Genomic DNA, 19,995 nt, shown 5'->3' on the forward strand with positions numbered 1-19,995 from the left:
ATGATCGCATGATGGTCAACTGGGGGGAACCTAAAAAGGCCTCTTCAGATTGTTCTATGTTTTCTAGCGTCTTTGGAGGTCAGGATGTTCCTTTCCTCCAGCTATAGGGAGGATACCTCTCAAATGAAGGTCATAGACATGCTTTGGGGGAGAAGGTTGAAGGGAAAGTGAGAAAGACCTACCCCTTTCTACAGTTTTCTCAAATGCCAAGGTGCTGTATTTTGAGGAATCAAACCCCGAACCCCATCAAGGCCAGTCTCCTGGATCCAAAACAGGACAGAGATGGGTAAAAAATGAAATATATTTTTACATAATAAATACCTATACATATTTATACATGTATATGTATTTATATATATATATATATATAGTACATAATAAATCATATTAGTTGAAGAAAAAAACTAAATGCCCCAACCTTCCACAGGGACCCACAGCACAGGTTGGGTCCCTGAGACAGAGGTTAGAGAGCAGGCAAATTACTAGAAAATCAATCTTTGTATGTAGAGCACCTTGGGAAGCAGGTATAATCTTGTCGAGGTATGCATCGTCAGCTGTTGACAGTCTTTAAAGGAGGTGGCTACTGAGGACTTTCTCCCAGCACCACTGCCAGTAACTGCAGAATAAAAATTCTGTTCACGAGGTAAGACCCAGGTCATGCATCATAACATCTACCACACCAATTTTCTGGGAAGTGTTACCATTTAAATAGACTAGATAAGCCTTTAGACATGATATGATTTCATTCCTGCCTTTACTTGTTAATTTACTGAGTAAATATTTATTGAGTACCTGCTAGATAAGTCACTATGCCAATGTTTGGGGATATAGCCACAAAGAGAATAGTACCTTTTTGTTTTGAAATTTAGTGAATGAGAAAGACATACAAACAGCCAGGTTGATATGATATGATACCTGTTATGATGCAGGAAATTGCAGGAGTTTGGGAGCACAGAAAGGGGACGCCTGACTCGGACTTTGAAGATGTGCAGATGAATCATTAAAAAAGAAATGTTATGGGGCCAGTGCTGTGGCATAGTGAGTAATGCCGCCGCCTGCAGCGACTGCATCTCATATGGGCGCTGGTTCGACTCCTGGCTGCTCCACTTCCGAGCCAGTTCTCTGCTGTGGCTTGGGAAAGCAGAATATGGCCCAAGACCTTGGGCCCCTGCACCCACATGGGAGACCCAGAAGAAGCTCCAGGCTACTGGCTTTGGGCTGGCCCAACTCTGGCTGTTGCGGTCATTTGGGGAGTGAACCAGAAAATGGAAGACATCTTTCTCTCTCTGCCTCTACCTCTCTGTAACTCTGCCTTTCAAATAAATTAAAAAAATTTTTTTAAAAGAAATGTCATAGGTAGGGAAGGGACTTGGATGAAGCAGAGAGAGAAGCAGAAACCAGACAGGGAAATCAGCATGTAAACTTTGAGAAACAATAGAATAAATGCCAAGTTTAGTGAATTAAAAGGTGTTTGATGTGAAGAGTAAAATGTATAGAGAATCACTGGTGGGGAAAGCAACAAGTGAAGAGCTTGAACAAATAAATGATGCAAAACTTATTAGGAAATCTAAGGGACAGGCTATAAAATTCAGGTTTAATTCTGAGAGAGATGGAAAGACAGTGAGGAGGTTTAATAGATACAGTAATACTCATATTTTCATTTTAATTAGTCAAATTTTCATTCTTATTTTCTTACCTCATCACTGCTTGAATAGATATTTATTTATATCCTGCTATATGCTAGACACTAGCTGTCCAAGACTGTCTCAGTCCATTTTTTTTTTTTTAAGATTTATTTATCCATTTGAAAGTCAGAGTTACACAGAGAGAGAAGGAGAGACAGAGAGAGAGAGCAGTCTTCCTTCCACTGGTTCACTCCCCAGATGGCCGCAACAACCAGAGTTGTGCCGATCCAAAGCCAGGAGCCAGGAGCTTCTTCCAGTTCTCCCATGCAGGTGCAGGGGCCTACGCACTTGGGCCATCTTCTACTGCTTTCCCAGGGCATAATAGAGAGCTGGATCGGAAGAGGAGCAGCCGGGTCTTGAACCAGAGCCCATATGGGATGCCGGCACTCAGGCGGTGGCTTTACACACTATGCCACAGCGCCAGCCCCAGGCCATTTTCTCTTGCTATAACTGAATACATGAGACTGAGTAATGATACAGTATAAACCCTTCTATAGTTCATGGTTCTAGAGGCCAGGAATTCTAAGAGCATGTCACTGGCGTCTGCTCAGCATCTGCTGAGGGCCTTCTTGCTGCATCAAAACATGGCAGAGCGCATCACATAGCAAGAAAGAGTAAGAGTGGTAGCTTAAGTCTTTCTTTCTCTTACAAAGTTACCAATGCCATGGCGGTGGGGGGGGGGGGAGGGCACCTTCCTGAACTCATCTAATCCCAATGATCTCCCAAAGGCCCTACCTCAAAATGCCATTAGCATATGAACTGGAGAATTACTTTATTTATTTATTTATTTATTTATTTGACAGGCAGAGTAGACAGGGAGAGAGAGAAAGAGACAGAAAGGTCTTCCTTTTGCCGTTGGTTCACCCTCCAATGGCCGCCACGGCTGGTGCGCTGCAGCTGGTGCACCGCGCTGATCCGAAGGCAGGAGCCAGGTGCTTCTCCTGGTCTCCCATGGGTGCAGGGCCCAAGCACTTGGGCCATGGAGGATTACGTTTTAATACATGAATTTTTATGGGACACATTCAAATCATAGAACAGTGTCAATTGAAACTTTTGAGTAAGAATTGTAAACAGCAACATAAAGCCACAATAATCCAGTTGAGGCTTATTAGTTAGTTAAGATGATGATGGTTTGGGAAATATAGAAATGGGAAGGGTTCAGAAGGGTTCAGAAGATATATTGAAATTGATATATTGGAATTGGTAATTGGTTAGTTGGGGGAGACGCGGCATCATTAGAACTAAAGAATGACTTCCGGCCCCCCTACTAACGCGGTCACGTTGAGCCAGCGCCCGGGCCTGGAATGGGGCCGCCAGCCGCCGCCCACTGACCACGGATCCCCGCAAAGTGAACAAGCTCCGGGCCTTCGTGAAGTTATGTAAGCAGGACCCGAGCGTCCTGCACACGGAGGAGATGCGCTACCTGAGAGAGTGGGTGGAGAGCATGGCAGGTAAAGTACCACCTGCTACCCATAAAGCTAAATCAGAAGAAAATATCAAGGAAGAAAAAACAGATAGTAGGAAGGCGGAGGAGACCATACAGACAGACCAGCCGTCAAGTGAGCAAAGTTATCTAGAAATTGACAATGAAGGTGTAATTGAACCAGACACTGATGCGCCTCAGGAAACGGGACATGAAAACGTAGAGATAACTGAGGAGATGATGGACCAGGCAAATGAGAAGAAAGGGGCTGCCATTGAAGCCCTAAATGATGGTGAACTGCAGAAAGCCATAGACCTGTTCACAGATGCCATCAAGCTAAATCCTCGCTTGGCCATTCTGTACGCCAAGAGAGCAAGTGTCTTCGTCCAATTACAGAAGCCAAATGCCGCCATCCGAGACTGTGACAGAGCCATTGACATAAATCCTGATTCAGCTCAGCCTTACAAGTGGCGAGGGAAAGCACACAGACTTCTGGGCCACTGGGAAGAAGCCGCCCATGATCTGGCCCTTGCCTGCAAACTGGATTATGATGAAGAGGCCAGTGCAGTGCTGAAGGAAGTTCAACCCAGGCCCTGGGGCGGGGGGGTGGCGGCTGGCACCATGGCACAGTAGGTTAATCCTCTGCCTGCAGTGCCGGCATCCCATATGGGCACCTGGTTCTAGTCCCAGCTGCCCCTCTTCCAGTCCAGCTCTCTGCTGTGGCCTGGGAAAGCAGTAGAAGATGGCCCAACCCAGGGCCCAGAAAATTGCAGAACATCGGAGAAAGTATGAGCGAAAACGTGCAGAACGAGAGATCAAAGAAAGAATGGAAAGAGTTAAGAAGGCTGGAAAAGAGCATGAGCGAGCCCAGAGGGAAGAAGAAGCCAGAGGACAATCAGGAGCTCAGTATGGCTCTTTTCCAGGTGGCTTTCCTGGGGGGATGCCTGGAAATTTTCCTGGAGGAATGCCTGCAATGGGAGGGGCCGTGCCTGGAATGGCAGGAATGCCTGGCCTCAATGAAATCCTTAGTGATCCAGAGGTTCTTGCAGCCATGCAGGATCCAGAAGTTACGGTGGCTTTCCAGGTTGTGGCCCAGAACCCTGCAAATATGTCGAAATACCAGAGTAACCCCAAGGTTATGAATCTTATCAGTAAATTGTCAGCCAAATTTGGAGGTCAAGCATAATGCCCTTCTGACAAAGCCCTTGCTGAAGGAAAAGCAGCCCAGATCACCTAATGGATGTCGCAATAATACAAACCAGTATACCTCTGACCTTCTCATCAGAGAGCTGGGGTGCTTTGAAGATAATCCCTACCCCTCTGCACCAAATGCAGCTGAAGCATTTGACAGTGGTTTGTCATTAGGGTATTCATTCAGATGTTTTCCTACTAGGAATTACAAACTTTAAACTTTTTAAACCTTAAAAATGTTTAAAACAAAAAAACAAACAAACAAAAGAATGACTTCCAGGTTTCTGGTTTTAGTATTATTTATAAAGTAGTGTCTTTCATTGAGATAGAATGTTGCTGTAGAGAAGAGAAAAAGAATTCTGTTTTAAATATCTGGAACTTAAAGTACATGTGAGACTTTTAAGACAAGTCCAAGTGGCTCTTGGAATATGCAGATTGAGAGCTCTGAAGAGAGATCTTTTTTTAGCTAGTGATTTTTAACAATTTTCCAGTTAATTTTTTTAGATTTTTTTGAAGCTGTCTCTATAGGCGTTGTTGTTTAAATTTAGGATTTATTGACCATACCTAGCACAGCTCATCAATGTCTTGCCAATGTGATAGTCTCCATTTGCCATCACCGAAACCCCTGTACACAATTAGAAGTATAGATGGAAAGGAGGATTTCACTTCCATTGACATTGTCCTTGATGTCCCACTATTCTTTTTTTTTTTTTTTTAAGATTTTTATTTATTTTATTTGAGAGTTAGAGTTACAGACAGTGAGAGGGAGAGTCAGAGAGAAAGGTCTTCCATCCGCTGGTTCACTCCCCAGATGGCCTCAACAGCTGGAGCTACGCTGATCCAAAGCCAGGAGCCTCTGGGTCTCCCACGCGGGTGCAGGGGCCCAAGGACTTGGGCCATCTTCTACTGCTTTCCCAGGCCACAGCAGAGAGCTGGACTGGAAGAGGGGCAGCTGGGACTAGAACCAGGTGCCCATATGGGATGCCGGCACTGCAGGCAGAGGATTAACCTACTGTGCCACGGGGCCAGCCCCCCCCCCCAGTATTCTAAACTTCCTCACAACAGGATAGGATGTCCTTCCCTAAGAGAACCAACATTAATGTCTCAGAAACTTCCAGAGTACCATCACAATTCTTAAATAGTATATACTCCTAGGAGCCCTGAGTTATGTTATCATATTCTCCAAAACTTCATATTTAACATAAAGTAAAACTCTAGTTTTTTGTGCATATTTAGTAAATACTGCAAAATGAAAATTGTCCACATCTAATTTTTAGCTACAAAGTGTTGATTCTTCTAAAAGTTCTTGAATCACGTCTTTGCCATGACTATACCACTAACATTCATCATTTGGGTTTCAAATATAAAATTCCGTTTAATGCTTTAATAGTTACTTGATAAATGAAAAGAATGTTTAATGTCATAAGCTGATCTGAAATTTATGAACTACCTTGCTGTTGGCTTTTTTGACATGACATTTCATTAAATCTCTACTACATCCCTGCAAAAGAAGGTGGCCAGTCTCTCTTGTAATGCTTGGGAAAGTTTTGCAGGCTGTATTCCTGAGGAATCCCACTTGGCAGGTCTACTGACAACTTAGTTCCTACAGTTTCAAAAGTCTATGGCAGGCCGGCACCGCGGCTCACTACGCTAATCCTCCACCTGTGGCGCTGGTACACCAGGTTCTAGTCCCGGTCGGGGCGCCAGATTCTGTCCCGGTTGCCCCTCTTCCAGGCCAGCTCTCTGCTGTGGCCCGGGAGTGCAGTGGAGGATGGCCCAAGTGCTTGGGCCCTGCACCCCATGGGAGACCAGGAGAAGCACCTGGCTCCAGGCTTCGGATTGGCACAGCGCATTGGCCGTTTGTGGCCATTTGTGGGATGAACCAACAGAAGGAAGACCTTTCTCTCTGTCTCTCTCTCACTGTCCACTCTGCCTGTCAAAAAAAAAAAAAAAAAAAAGTCTATGGCAGCAGAAGCAGTCAGTGCTCTACTCAGATCCCCAGCTTGACTCCCAATGGCCAGCATCTGTCTTTTGTCCGATGGCTCTTTCTTGCTACCAGAGCTCACTTTATCCATGTCCATGCTGATACATGTACTTAGGAATATTTTCGATTGCAGCTGTTAAATAAAGACATTTCCCTTTATGACATAGCATGTGTCAGACATCTTGCAATTCCTTAATTTCATACAGATCAGTATTTTGTTCTTCCTTTTTGGTTCTCTCAGATATGAGAGAAGAAAATTCAACCTTAGTTGTAACATCAAACGAAAAAGAATGGTACAAAAAGAAACAAATTGATTATGGTTACTGAAGAACAATCTTATCATTGTTTTTGGTTGAGAAATGTGCTAAGGCTCTAAATTTGTTTTTTTTTTTATTTATTTTTTTATTTTTATTTTTTTTTTTATTTTTTGACAGGCAGAGTGGACAGTGAGAGAGAGAGACAGAGAGAAAGGTCTTCCTTTGCCGTTGGTTCACCCTCCAATGGCCGCCGCGGCCGGCGCGCTGCGGCCGGCACACCGCGCTGATCCAATGGCAGGAGCCAGGAGCCAGGTGCTTTTCCTGGTCTCCCATGGGGTGCAGGGCCCAAGCACCTGGGCCATCCTCCACTGCACTCCCTGGCCACAGCAGAGAGCTGGCCTGGAAGAGGGGCAACCGGGACAGAATCCAGCGCCCCAACCGGGACTAGAACCCGGTGTGCCGGCGCCTCTAGGCGGAGGATTAGCCTAGTGAGCCGCGGCGCCGGCCTAAATTTGTTTTAAAACATTGATTCATAGAAAAAGTATAACACACATCAGTGCTTGATGAGAACAATAAAATGGAAATGTGTATGCTGTATTTTTGAAACATCTAGTATAGAACATCTTGCTAGCAAAATTCAATGCACGCTTTACTTCAGCTTTTGGAGAAAGCAAAAAGTCACCAGATCTGATTGTTAATCTAAAAGGTTCCAGGGACCGGCGTTGTGACATATTGGGTAAAGCCACTACTTGCACTGCTGGCATCTCAAGTGGGTAGTTCAAGTCCCAGCTGCTCCACTTCCAATCTAGCTACTTGCTAAAGTGCCTGGGAAAGCAGTGAAGATGGCCCAAGTGCTTGGGCCCCTGCACCCCCTTGAGAGGCCCACCAGAAGCTCCTGGCTCCTGACTTTGGATCATCCCAGCTCCAGCCATTGCAGCTATTTGTGGAGTTTATCAGCAGATGGAAGACCGACTTCTCTCTCTCTCTCTCTCTCTCTAACTCTGCCTTTCAAATATACAAATCTTAAGAAAAAAAAAAAAAGTTCCAGAGAGGCATACCAGAGATATAAGAAAAGACGTCTGGAAATGTGATGAAAACAAAGCAGCTTTATGCATTTGTTTTTAAATCTAATGAATTTCAACACAGGTGCAAAACTTTATCACTTTCACCTTTCATTTTAATTAGTGTTTTATGCTTAAAATTTACTATATTAAATTGCTTGGAGAGAAATGGAGAAAAGCTTGCCCTCACTTTTTTGTAGCTATTGAGTTAGATGAAAGCTCTCTGGAGAGCTTCCATGCTGTTTTTAATAGCAACTGCTGCAAGTAAGCTCCCATAGAAGAAAAGACAGACAGCTTTTTCATGCCATCTCTTGATCTCGCTCAAATAAGTCCCATACAATTTCAGTCCTCAGTAAAGGATTTTTTTATACTCTTCATGAAAGTGTTGAACTCCCAGAAATATTTAATTTGTGAGGCAGGTGGGGACAAAGAAGATATTTGTTACTAATCACCAATAACTGCTTGAACAGAGCAAAAGCAGTAATGTTTAAAATATTGGCTGCTTTAGATGGCATTGAATCAAAATAAATATAGAAGCTGAAATTGTTGATTTCCATGACAACTTTTGTAGCAGTTAATATAATCATTCACAGTAATGCTACAGGTAGAGTACTTTCTGTGAAATCCATGTATTTGTTTATACCTGGCACTTATTCAAATAGCTTACAATCAGCTAACGTAAAAAGTCATTATTTGCAATGACAAAGCTATACTATTTAGTGTCATGTCTCTTTTATAATGATGCTATAATTTCATCTTGAATTTATATTTCTGATGCTAGTGATACCCTTGGAACTTACTGACAGTTTAGTAGCATGTGGTGTGGGGTGGTGTGATGGGATGTGGTCCCAAGGCCAGAGCCAGTCCTGGCTGTTCTGCTTCAATTCTAGATCCTTGTAAATGCTCCTGGGAAACCAATGGAAGTACTTGAGCCTCTTCTCCCTCTGTGGGAAACCCAGGTAGAATTGTAGGTTCCTGTCTTAGAAGTGAACCTCCATGCCCCATATAATGTGATGCAATGGGGTGGGAAGAGATGGGGTAGGAAGTGATCCCAGTACTTTTCCAAACTTTGGCTGTTCCTCTTCCAAACCAGCTTCTGTTCAGTTATCCCGGAAGACAGTTGAGAACGGTCCCTGTCTGGAATGCAACCTCAGCAACCACAGAGGAGAGCCAAGTGGAGTCGCAGGTTCCTGGCTTCCAACAGGACCCATCCTGAGCAGACATGTTCTGAACGAATGTGATCCCAGTGCTTTGTGGAAACCTGGCCCCTCCCCTCCCTTTCCAGCTCCACTTCCGTGTTCCTAGGAAGGCAGCTGATAATGGCTCCTGTCTCTGACCCTTACCCCTGACCCAGATGTGATAGAGGCCAGGCAGGCAGAGCTTTGGTCCTGCTTTGGCAAGATTGTGGTGTGATGTGATGTGATCTCTGTGTCTTCTGGAACTTTAAATCTGTTGGCTTTCCTTTCTGGTTAAGTTTCCATGTTCCAGATATGGCAGTCAATAAGTGCCCCTATCTTTGGCTCCGGGTCCATGCTTTCTGGAAGGCAGTCGATAATGGCCTCTGTCTTCCTAGGACCACGTGCCAAATGGCAGAGTCAGGGTAGGAGGAGTTTCATGCCCAGGATGGTCACAGGACCACCCAAGTAGAAAGTTGTGGAGGAAGCTATAAACAGGAGAATGTATTCTTGATGATTTAAGGTGAAGGTTTGTTGAAGTTCTGTGTGAGATTAGATTAAAATGAAACTCTTTGAACGTTAGCTCTTTTATTCTAGAAGTCAAAGTTTCTGCATTGCTGTAAATGTTCGAGGATCACCTTAACTAAAATGCTTAGATATGAGTCCCAGGAAACTGAGGCTTAAGTAACCTAAATAACTAGACAGCTGCTCTAGGTGCCAGAGAGAAAATTCAAGTGCAGATCTGTACAGATAAGGAAAGAAAAAAATTCTATAAAAGGACAAGGGAATTTGTGTGTGTGTGTGTGTGTGTGTGTGTGTGTTACCTCTCCCAGGGTGGGGAAGGGGAAGGTTGAAGGAAGATCCAAATAGGCAGTCATAAGCAGGTAAAACCAGAGTGGTGAAACTGAATCTTTGACCTTGAGGCTTCTAGTTGGATCCCTGGAATTCTCAAAAGATGAGGCTGTCCATTGGGAGAGATAATAACTGCCTCAGTTAACTTATATTGTGCAATATAAAGTTCTGAGACTCTGGCTTACTCACTGTTAATGAGACAGTTACAGAGCAGTCCCATTCCTCCCATGGCTTCATACCAGACATAGCTTGTCCTCTTGGTTGCATGATGGTGAGGGGAAGTGGGGATATATGCTTTCCTGTATCCCCAGCTTCTGACTGTGGCCCCGTCAGCACTGGGACAGGCAGCTGGCTAATATCTCCTCAACCACATTTCCAACTCTGCCCCATCCTCTCTCTATCCAGCCAAAGCCAGTTTATAAGATTAGGCTTAGGACTGGGCATAGAAGAGGGGGGAAATGGGTATCCTAACCCAAGAGGAGGAATGGTTTAGTGTAGTAGATTTAAAAGATGTATTTTGGGATGTTCCCTTAGACCTGGGAAGCAGAGAACATAGGAAGTTAACTGGAAGGAGACTGAATGAAACGGAGTTCCAGCTGAAGGCAGGCTGTAGGTTAATGTGATGAACTACAGTCTGTCATCTCACATCTTCGAGTCAGAGCTAGAGTAGCAGGTGGACTCTATGGTGTATATAAAGTGCATGGGAATCATGGGTGAGTGTTCAGTGAATGGTGTGCCGTAGAAAAGGAAATGTGCAATGGATTGCAGAGTGCTGGTCATCATGTGGATGTATGATATTTTGGAAGATGAAGAATATTATGCAGATCAGCTAAAGGACTATCTTTTACACAGGAGAACTGCAGGCCATGTGCAGGAAGCATGAGCTTATGTAGTGTGATTTGGAGATGGCTGCTCAGGAGTTAGCATGCACGAAGCAGGAATGTGAGGAACTGGCAACCAGGACTGTGAGAACATTCTCTTTGAAGTGAATGATTACCAAGCGCTTCGGACAAGAAATCCCAAAGCAGGGGGGAGCCAGAATAAAGGTGCTAGAACACATAAAGGAAGAACAACAGCTAAAGTCTAAAACTCTGGAAGGCAGAGAATCTGTGAAAAATGCATGGGCTGCTATGGAACACTTCAAGGAACACAAGAACTGTGACTTAAAGGAGGCCCTCATAAGCGATGCAGTCCTGCAGATCAGTATGTGCGTAAAGGGAATTCAAGTTTGGACCAACGCTAAGGAATGTTTTAGCGAGATGTAATCTTGTGATAGGCATTTCTCTTCAAAGTGCCCCCAAACAGGAGCACAAGTAAAAGACCAAATATAATTTACAACCCGTAATAGAGGGGTTAATCAGAGATGGATTCGGCCAAGAATTAAAAAAAAATGTCTTGGAAAAAAAAAAAGTAGAATACATGGAAATCTGTCTCTGCCAAAAACAAAAAGGGAGCTCAGAAAGCTTTGGGGATTGACCCGTTCTTGCAAACTGACATGACAGGATGAAGCTGTTCATGGGGGAAATGTGAATGTGGAAGATTACCTAGCAATTGGTCAGCCCGAATCTGTGCTCTCAACCAAGCTCTCAAACTCCTCGAGGGCCAAGAAGGTCTAAATCCTTCTGGGAAAATCTGGTTAGAAAGGGGCCTTATAGGAAATAGACTGGCAGAAAAAGGAATTATGAGGGACATAAAGGAAACTACTGGGGTCCCAGAGCTTTGTGTGATAGGATAAAGAAAACAAACTGCAGAAGGATGAGCTCCTGGGTGAAGGCCATTTCAAAGTACACCTAGATTTGGCCTCGCAGAAAATCGGACAACGCGACTCACTTTATCATACTCCCTGGCCTCCTTACTTTCAGGAAAAGGACTTCTTACTCAAGCTCTGCCTCTTAAATTTGCAGTTCATCACTTCCAATCAGGTGACTCGGTGTTGGTCAAGACAAGCTTTATCCCAGTTCCCAGTTGGGAAGGCCCCTATCAAGTGGTCCTGACCAACGAGACAGCTGTATGAACTGCTGAAGAGGGTGGCCTTGAGTCAAAGGACTGGTAAATGAGACCTTAAAAGGGAGTAGAAGACCAGTGGGAAGTGTATAGCTCCCCAAAGAGCCTGTCTCGTTGGTTAGGGAGGGAGATCAGCTGGGCCATCTTTATGAAATTGATACAGGGTATGGAAACAGGAACGTCCAAGTAGAATGGTCAAATTTTCAATAAAAGCCCTTAGCCAGACATTTTCAGGCACAGGTAGTCCCGTTTCCCTAGGATGGGCTAAATGCAATGCATGCTGACTCTATACCCGGATGAGGAGGTTGGGGAAACAAAACTTGCAGAGGCCTGTCAGTGCTTCTGCCTGCGCTGTGAAGGTCAGACTCTAGGGTAATTCCCTCTTTCTCCATAGGGAACGTGGAATATTCCTTTTGCCTCTTCAGGCAGGGGGCTGAGTTCAATAAACCCATGGGAGAACTGTCGACCTACATAGGCATCGTGAATGTTCCTGGTGACCCTGACAGCAGTAATTACTCAGCTCTCCTTATACCCTGGGGTTGATGATTGGTGCTATCATGGAAAAAGGACCCTCCATGTCCTGTTACTGTCCAATTGTACTGGGGCTGGCACTTGAGTTCAATTGGCCATTCCCTTCACCATAGCATTGCACAAAATTACCAAGAGAGGTCATCAAAATAAAAATGAAAATGAGACCAAGAATCGTAAAAAGAGAAGGGGTTGTGAGAACTGAAGACATCTGCTTCATTTTCAAAGGTATCTAGCTGTGAGTAGGCAACGAGCTAGCATTAACAGCTTACAGATGTGTAGAAAGTTACAAGTAGCTGGGTAGCATAACTAGGGTACATGCACCTGTTCTTAGGTAAACAGGCTGTTAGGCGTGGCCAAAACAGCTGAAACAAATGCCAAGGAGATTGTAAACCTCCCCCCAACCCCAACACCCTCCACCCCCCACCCCCGCCCACAGTACTCAGTAAGGAACTGGGAGCAAGGCCTGTATACTAGGAAATAAATTGCCTGATGAAACGGCACCTGCTGTGCCTGCTTACCTACCAGAAGCTCCATCTGGCAAGACCCTTAATAAAGGGTTACTTTCCCCACACTTCCTGAGTCTGAGTCCATCCTTTGGACGGGTGAAGCTATTTCTCACAGGAGGAAGGCAGTACATAACCGCCTCTGGCTTCTCGCCACGTGGCAGACTCGGGGTATGCAGAGCCTGAGTCGCCTGGTCTTGACCAGGCCCAACCAGGGCAGGATTGTGATGTGATGTGAGCCCAATGCTTCCGAGACCACTGGGGCACCCAGCTTCCCTCCCGGATCCGCCTCCATGCTGTGAGGAAAGCAGTTGAAGACTGCTCTGCCTGGCTCCTCCCCATCACGTGGCAGATTCCGGCTGGGTGGAGCCCCAGGCGCCTGGCTTGGGCCAGGACACGCCCCTCCTGGATTGTGACGTGATGAAACAGGAACCCAGGGCTTTCCGGAGCCGTGGTCTGCTCGGCCTCCCTCCTGGCTCCGAGACTTGCTGTGAGGCAGGCAGCTAATAGCCTCTGCTTCAGGCCACTCCCCGCCGCCGGTTGGAATGTGATGTGATACCAATGCTTTCTGCAACCACGCGGCCACTTGGCTTCTGTGAAGGTAATGGAGAAAGGCTCCTGTCATCTGTCCCCTCCCACCCACACTGACACCCTCCTGTCAGATTCAGGAGGGTCGGCAGTTCTGGCAACTAGTCCTGGCCAGGCTTGTGATATGCTGTGTGACCCCGTTTCGTTCTGGAACCCTGGGCTGTTTGGCTTCCCTCAGGTATCTGCCATCATGGATCTGGGTAAGGCAGTTGATAAGGGCTCTTGTCATGGGTCCCTCCCCCTGTGACAGAGTGTTGGGCACCTGGCTTCAGCCAGTCCCACCGCCAGCTAGATTTTGATACATTGTGACATAATGTGATCCTCATGTTTACTGTAACTCTGGGCTGCTCGGCTTCCATCCTGGCTCTGTGTCCAGGCTCTGGTAGGGCAGTACTTAATGGCCTCTGACTGTGGCCTACTCATAGTGGAAGGAATCTCAGGAGCTTGGCTTTGACAGGGACGGGCCCTGGCCGGGATGTGATGTGATGTGATGCCAGTACTTTCTGGAAGTGTGATCTACTTGGCTTCCCTCTGGATTCTGTGGCCATGCTCCTAGGAAGGGAGTGGAGAATGGTGCCGGCCATCCGACCTAACAGCTGGCAGCTTCAGGAAGGTGGAAGCTTCTGACACCGGGCTGTGGCTGGTTTGTAATGTGATGTGAACCGAGTGCTTTCTGGAACCTTGGGCCACTTGGCTTCCCTCCAGGCTGTGTGCCCATGCTCCGGGGAAGGCAGTGGATGACCTCCTCTGTCATCAGTCCATGCCCACCACATGCAGACTTGGGGGTGGGCAGAGTCTCAGGTTCCTGGCTTCGGCCAGAACCTGTGCTTGCCAGAAGCGATGTGTTTTCATGTGATCTGTGGGCTTTCTGAAACGCTGTCTGCTTGGCTTCAATCCCCAATCTGTATCCATGCTCTAGGGAAGGCAGTTCGCAACAGCCTGTCTGGCCCCTCCTCCCTATGTGGCAGACCCTGGTTAGGCAGAATCTCAGGGGCCTAGCTTGGGCCTGGACTGGTGCTGGCTTGATTGTGATGTGTTTTGATGTGATATGATCCAGTGCTTTCTGGAACACTGGGCTGCTCAGCTGCCTCCTGCTCTGTAGTACTCTGAGGAAGGCAGTTGATATGTTCCCCTGTGGTCCGACTCCTCTTCCCTACCCCCACATGGTAGACCTGGGGCAGGCAGAGTCTCAGGCCCATGGCTGTAGCCAGGGCACTGGGAAAGCTGTGGGCGATTCACCAAATCCTTAATCTCCCTGTCTTCAATGGGTGGATCTGGCTGATTGGATGTGATGATTCGGGGAGAAGGGCAGAGACAGTGAGAGGGCTTCCATCTTTTGGTTCACTTGCCAAATGGTCACAACAGCCCAGCTTAGCCAAGGTAAAGCCAGGAACCAGGAACTCCTTTCAGGTCTCCCATGTGGGTGGCAGGAACCCAAAATACTTGCAACATGCTCCTGTTTTTCCAGGCACATTAGCTAGGAAGCAGAGTTGCCATTGCTGAGTGTCAAACCAGTGCTATGAAGTGGGATGCCAGGATTATAGTTATGGGTTAACCTGCTACACCACTCCACTAGCAAACAGTTATTAAGTATTCACCCAATAAGATGAAATTTTGTATGTATACAAACTTGAAAACAAATGTTAATTGAAGTCATATACTTCAATTGGTGAGTGAATAAACAGACTGGCACAGATATACAATGTAGTATTTGGCAAAAATAATCAAAAGCAATGAAAACACATGTGAAAATTTTAAGTGGATAGTGGCCTAGGAAAGAAGCCAGTCTGAAAAGGCTACAATTTTTATGACTCCAATGATACAACATATGGTAAAAAGGAAAACAAAGATCTGTGACTATAAGGGTTTTGCTAGAGTAGGGAAGAATACATAGGTGAAGAACAGTGTTTTTATGACAATGAAAACAACTTGTATGAAATGTTAGGGCATACCTGATAGTATTTCTTTATTAGACTCATAGAATTTTATAGTACATAGGGTGAAGTTTAAGTGGGTATTTCAAAAAGAGATTTAGGGGATTCCAGGAAAGTTATTCTATGCAGACATAGAATAACTGTACTATCCATACCCGAAACACTCTCCCTGAAGTGGGTGGATGAACAAGATGGTGACCAAAGCAATTTAGGAAATGAATGGAGGCCAAAGGACTTGCCCACACTACTGTGCAATTAATAATGTTGCTTTCTACAGGGGTTAATAACTCTGATACTGTTGTACATGTATACTGACATTGAGTATTTAAGTAAATGGATAAGTAGATGGCGGGGGGGAGTCAAGTTTCTCACTATTGTAATGAAGTCAAAAGCAAGGAGAATAGGCTAGAATAATCCATATGGTAGTGAGTTAGAGTTGGATATGTCAGAAAGAACTCATGCTTAATTTAAAATAAATACAGATGGTTACATAGACACATTTGTTCATGTGTATATACACATAAATTATTATGCACACAAAGATTTATTTGATCCGTCAGCTGAGGGCCCAAGAAAAAAGAACGATACCTTAGAAGCAATGAACAAAATTTGGGTCCAGATGTTACTTTCTATTACTACTCTTCCTTAAAAGGAGCCAAGGCTCCTTTGAGAAATGGCTGATACTAGGACAGGGGTAGTAAATACATAAGATGAGCCTGGAGCATTCTAGTAGTCCCAGAATATGCATATTCAAAGATAACTTCAGTGTAAGTAGGCCAAAGGGAAACAAAAGTCAATTGAAAAAATTCCAAATCGCCAAACCATTCATAATTTGATCAACACAATAACAAAAGCAAAATAAAGTAGTTTAGATTTTGTCTTAAACTTTTCACTAAGATGAACATGTTTATACTGCAATGAAGGATTGAATAAGTGAGGAAGTGACAAATCTCCCATCTAGGACTCCAAATAATTCACGTAGCTATTTTACCCTTAAAGAAATAGAACATTACTCTCCACATAGTGATTTCATTCCAAAGTATAAAATGTTAGTGGGTTAAAATTTTATAGGGGAAAACCTCTGACAAATACTATTCCAGCTAGATAAGCTCAACATCACTGATAATAAATGAAGTATATACCTAAACATAAGATGTAGATTTTTTTTTGAAAGTCAGAGTTACACAGAGATAAGAGAGGCAGAGAGAAGAGGGGTCTTCCATCTGCTGGTTCACTCCCAATTGGCCCCAACAGCTGGAGCTGTGCCGATCTGAAGCCAGGATCCAGGAGCTTCTTTCGGGTCTCCCATGCGGGTGTAGGGACCCAAGGACTTGGGCCATCCTCCACTGCTTTCCCAGGCCATAGCAGAGAGCTGGATAGTAAGTGGAGCAGCTGGGACTCGAATCGGCACCCACATGGGTGCTATCACTGCTGGCAGCAGCTTTACCCACTACAGCACAGTGCTGGCCTCAATGAAGAGTCCATTTTATCCCTGGATCTTCCTACCCAGGATACGTAACATTAATCATGAGAAAACATCAGGCAAGTCCTAATATTAGGGCAGCCTACAGTTTATCAATGAGAAAGAAAAAATTATTCAGATAATTGTTACATTAGTATTAAGGGAAACATTTTGAAGGATTGGCTCATGTGATCATGGAGGCTAAGAAGGCCCATAAGCTACCATCTGTAAGCTGGAGGGGCAGGAAAGCTGGTGGTATAGTTCCAACCCAAGTCAAAATTGGGGAACCAGGGAAGCCAATGGTCCCTTCTGTCTTGAAGGCCCAAGAACCAGAAGTGCTGATATCTAAGGGCAGGCAAAGATGCATTTTTCCAGCTGTAGATGGAGAAAACTTGCCTTTCTTTTACATTTTTTGTTCTGTTTGGGCCCTTAATGTATCTGATGATGGCTGCCTATGTTGGTGTGTGTGATTTTCCTTACTTAAGTACTCTAAGATGCTAATCTTTTGGAAACACATTCAGACACTCAAATGCTTTACCTGCTATCTGGCATCCCTTAACTTAATCATGTTGACACATAAAATTACCCATCACACTTGTTAAATTAGTAGGACTTTATTCAGGGCTATTGCAATAGATGTTAAGACTACCACAATAAGGAAGAGGGAGAGTGCTCAAATACGTATATAGCAAAGAGAGCTGCGGAACATAGCCAACAAGCAAATTCAGAGGGGCAATGGATAGAACGTGACCATGGATTAGGGAGATTCTTGCTGAATCAACAGGTTTTTGCTGAAGGCAGGCAAAGGGGATCAGATATCATGGGTGAGAAGTTCTTCTAAAGTGATTTAGCAGTATTCTTGCTAAAACAGGACAATGTCGGCCTGGCAAAGACAGAGCCTAGTAGAGAAGAGGGCTAAGAGAAGCTTGACTAATGTTTTGTCAAGGAGCATCTTGGTCCTCAAAATCTAAGTAACCCAAAGAAAAATCAGACAATGTCAAACCCAAGAGGAGCCTAAGGAAACATCCAAATGTAATTTGGTATCCTGGATGGAATCCTGAATCAGGAAGAGTGTATGTGAAAACTGTTTTAATAACCGTTTAAAGATGCTTGTTAATAAAAACCTTAGTTAACAGTTTAGCAACTTTAGTTTAAAAAGCATATCAGTGTTCATTCATTATAAAAAATGTGCTTACCATTTTAAGGTAATAGGGGAAACTAAATCCAGGCTTAGGGAAGTATATGGGAATTATTGGTTCCATTTTTCCTGGAACTATATAGCTATTCTAAATAAGTCTGTTAGGAGAAGTGACAAAAAGCATTTGATTAACCTGATGGGTCTCCTAAATTTGGGTTTATTTTGTTCAACCGAGTAATTCATTTATATGCCTTACCCTATTCAAAATTTTGTGGAAGCTTCAACAGATGCAAACCATGGCTTCTGCCCTCAAGACTCTTGAAATCAATATATCTTCATTTTATACTTATGGATTATGGATGCAGCAACAGGCCAAAGAGATCTAAGAAATTTTGCCTCTTTGATGCCATACTCCCTCACACCCTCCTTCTAGCCTGTGTGCATACCTATTTTTTTCCCCTGACTTCCCATGTCAATGTTCATGTTAATTAACACCATCTGAGACTGGAATAGCTGGGATATGATACTCCCTTTCCCGCTTTTGACCTTCAACGCTGGATTATTTTCACTAGTGGGATGTGCTACTCTGTTTTAATGTTAGATAGGAAGATGGAAATTAGCTTATGTTTGTGAAAGGGGCCTCAGGCAAGGAAAAAGATATAGCGGTATACACATGGGGCTCAGGGCCCAGGACAAGCAGATCCAGATTGCCACAGGTCAGAGAATAACTCAGAGCGGTTTGTGGGTTTATATCTCCTTTACGCACAGTGGAGGTGAGAAATGTGCGAGGAACAGCCACTTGCCCTTGACGGTTGTGGGGCCACAGGAGATACCCACCTTTGTGTCAGGGGTGGCAGTCACACACACACACACACATACACACACATATCCAGAAGCAGCCGCATCTAGCCATTCCCTCAGTTGCTTATATGGGTTTATAGACAGTAGTGGCCCAGAGCCAAACCATTACCTAACAGGGCTATGGGCAGCTAGGCATGCAGGTGGGCCTGTTGCCGCAGCTCCTGGCTTTGGATCAGCCCAGCTCAGGCCGTTGTGGCCATCTGGGAAGTGAACCAGCAAATGGAAGACCTCGCTCACTCACTTGCTCTCTGCTTCTGCCTCTCTGTAATTCTGCCTTTCAAATAAATAAATGGATTTAAAAAAAATCTATGAGGAATTTTACATATTTAACATCTAGGAAACTCTGTCCAGGAGAAGAGGATGGGGGGGGGGGGAGGGAGGAGATATGGTGGGGAAAAAGGGGACCCTACTCCCTTTTATAAGCTCCAGTCTAAATGCAAACTGATTTCTCAGTTCTTTGCTGAGATGCCCGCCTGGCCTAGCAAGTGTATTCTGTCCATTACACTTTGTAACCTTGCTTACCCTAGTCTGAATGACTGGGTACTCTCAGATCTGTCTGGAGAGGTGCCCATCAGTTCTGATGGGTGCACTACCTCATTAAACCTTGCTTCCTTGCTTATTGCTACTGTGTTACACATCGGAAATTCTTTTCTTACAGAAAAACTGGAACTTCTCCAGCCACTTCCGCTAACATTACCTTCAGCATGCTAAATCTCAGTGAGTGTAAACACTTTCTATTCATCTCCATTTTAATTTCCCTCTATGTTGTGCTGCAGGGTCCCAAGGTCTAAGAGGACTCATGCATAATACTTACCCAGAAGGAATTTCTTGGAGGTCTGACTGGGAGACACGTGAATTTAGTTGACTCACCGAAGGATCCAAGGTGGCCAGTGAGTCAGCGATCCCCTCTGTCTTTGGTAAAGTGCATAGTATTAAACAGTAAGCAGTAAACAAGCACAATCAGCTTGTGATCAAAGTAGCCAGTGTGTTTCTCATTGCCTATAATGCTATCAACTCAAGGACATAAGCCACAGCTGTGTTGGGCTTACATTCGCTCTCCCCACCAGATTCTACCTAAGATGTTTACCCTGAAGTGGCAGGCTAGACCAAAGGCCACTCCTGGGACTAGAAGGGCAGCATTAAGGGCCTTCCCTACAATTTAGTATTGTTTTCCCTCTTTGCTAGACTCTGGGCCTTCAAACCTAACAGTGCCTTACTCTAGCTTCAACTGGAAGAAAATAAAACAGCAGAGGTGAATGTACCAGAGTAAAAAAAGAGAAGCTATTCTCTGACAAGTAACAGTGCAATTTAGGTAATTACTTTCGAGGCCTGTGGTATCTGGGTAG

General features: G+C 44.7%; 1 protein-coding gene, 1 long non-coding RNA gene and 1 pseudogene across 4 annotated transcripts in view; all 3 read left to right on the forward strand.

The window, feature by feature from the left end:
• Positions 1-3,084: 3,084 nt before the first annotated feature.
• On the forward strand, positions 3,085-4,498 carry LOC100356839 (hsc70-interacting protein-like). Its single transcript, XM_008273036.4, has 2 exons — positions 3,085-3,698; positions 3,865-4,498. Exons 1-2 carry the CDS (start codon positions 3,100-3,102, stop codon positions 4,292-4,294), a joined length of 1,029 nt encoding a protein of 342 aa, XP_008271258.2. The 5' UTR covers positions 3,085-3,099; the 3' UTR covers positions 4,295-4,498.
• A 5,748-nt stretch (positions 4,499-10,246) lies between these two features.
• LOC100349100 (sorting nexin-4-like) lies at positions 10,247-10,941 on the forward strand (annotated as a pseudogene).
• Positions 10,942-12,964: 2,023 nt separating this feature from the next.
• LOC138847577 (uncharacterized) overlaps positions 12,965-19,995 on the forward strand; it is a 68,630-nt gene continuing 61,599 nt past the window's right edge. The window contains exons 1-2 of one of the 3 annotated variants that reach the window (XR_011385436.1): positions 12,965-13,267; positions 19,426-19,566. This is a non-coding gene — a long non-coding RNA (uncharacterized lncRNA). Of the gene's footprint in view, positions 13,268-19,307; positions 19,367-19,425; positions 19,567-19,995 lie in introns of all 3 variants that reach the window. The other 2 variants (XR_011385434.1, XR_011385435.1) reach the window with 2 other exon arrangements.

Source organism: Oryctolagus cuniculus, chromosome X, assembly GCF_964237555.1.
Source record: "Oryctolagus cuniculus chromosome X, mOryCun1.1, whole genome shotgun sequence".
Taxonomy (NCBI): Eukaryota; Metazoa; Chordata; class Mammalia; order Lagomorpha; family Leporidae; genus Oryctolagus; species Oryctolagus cuniculus.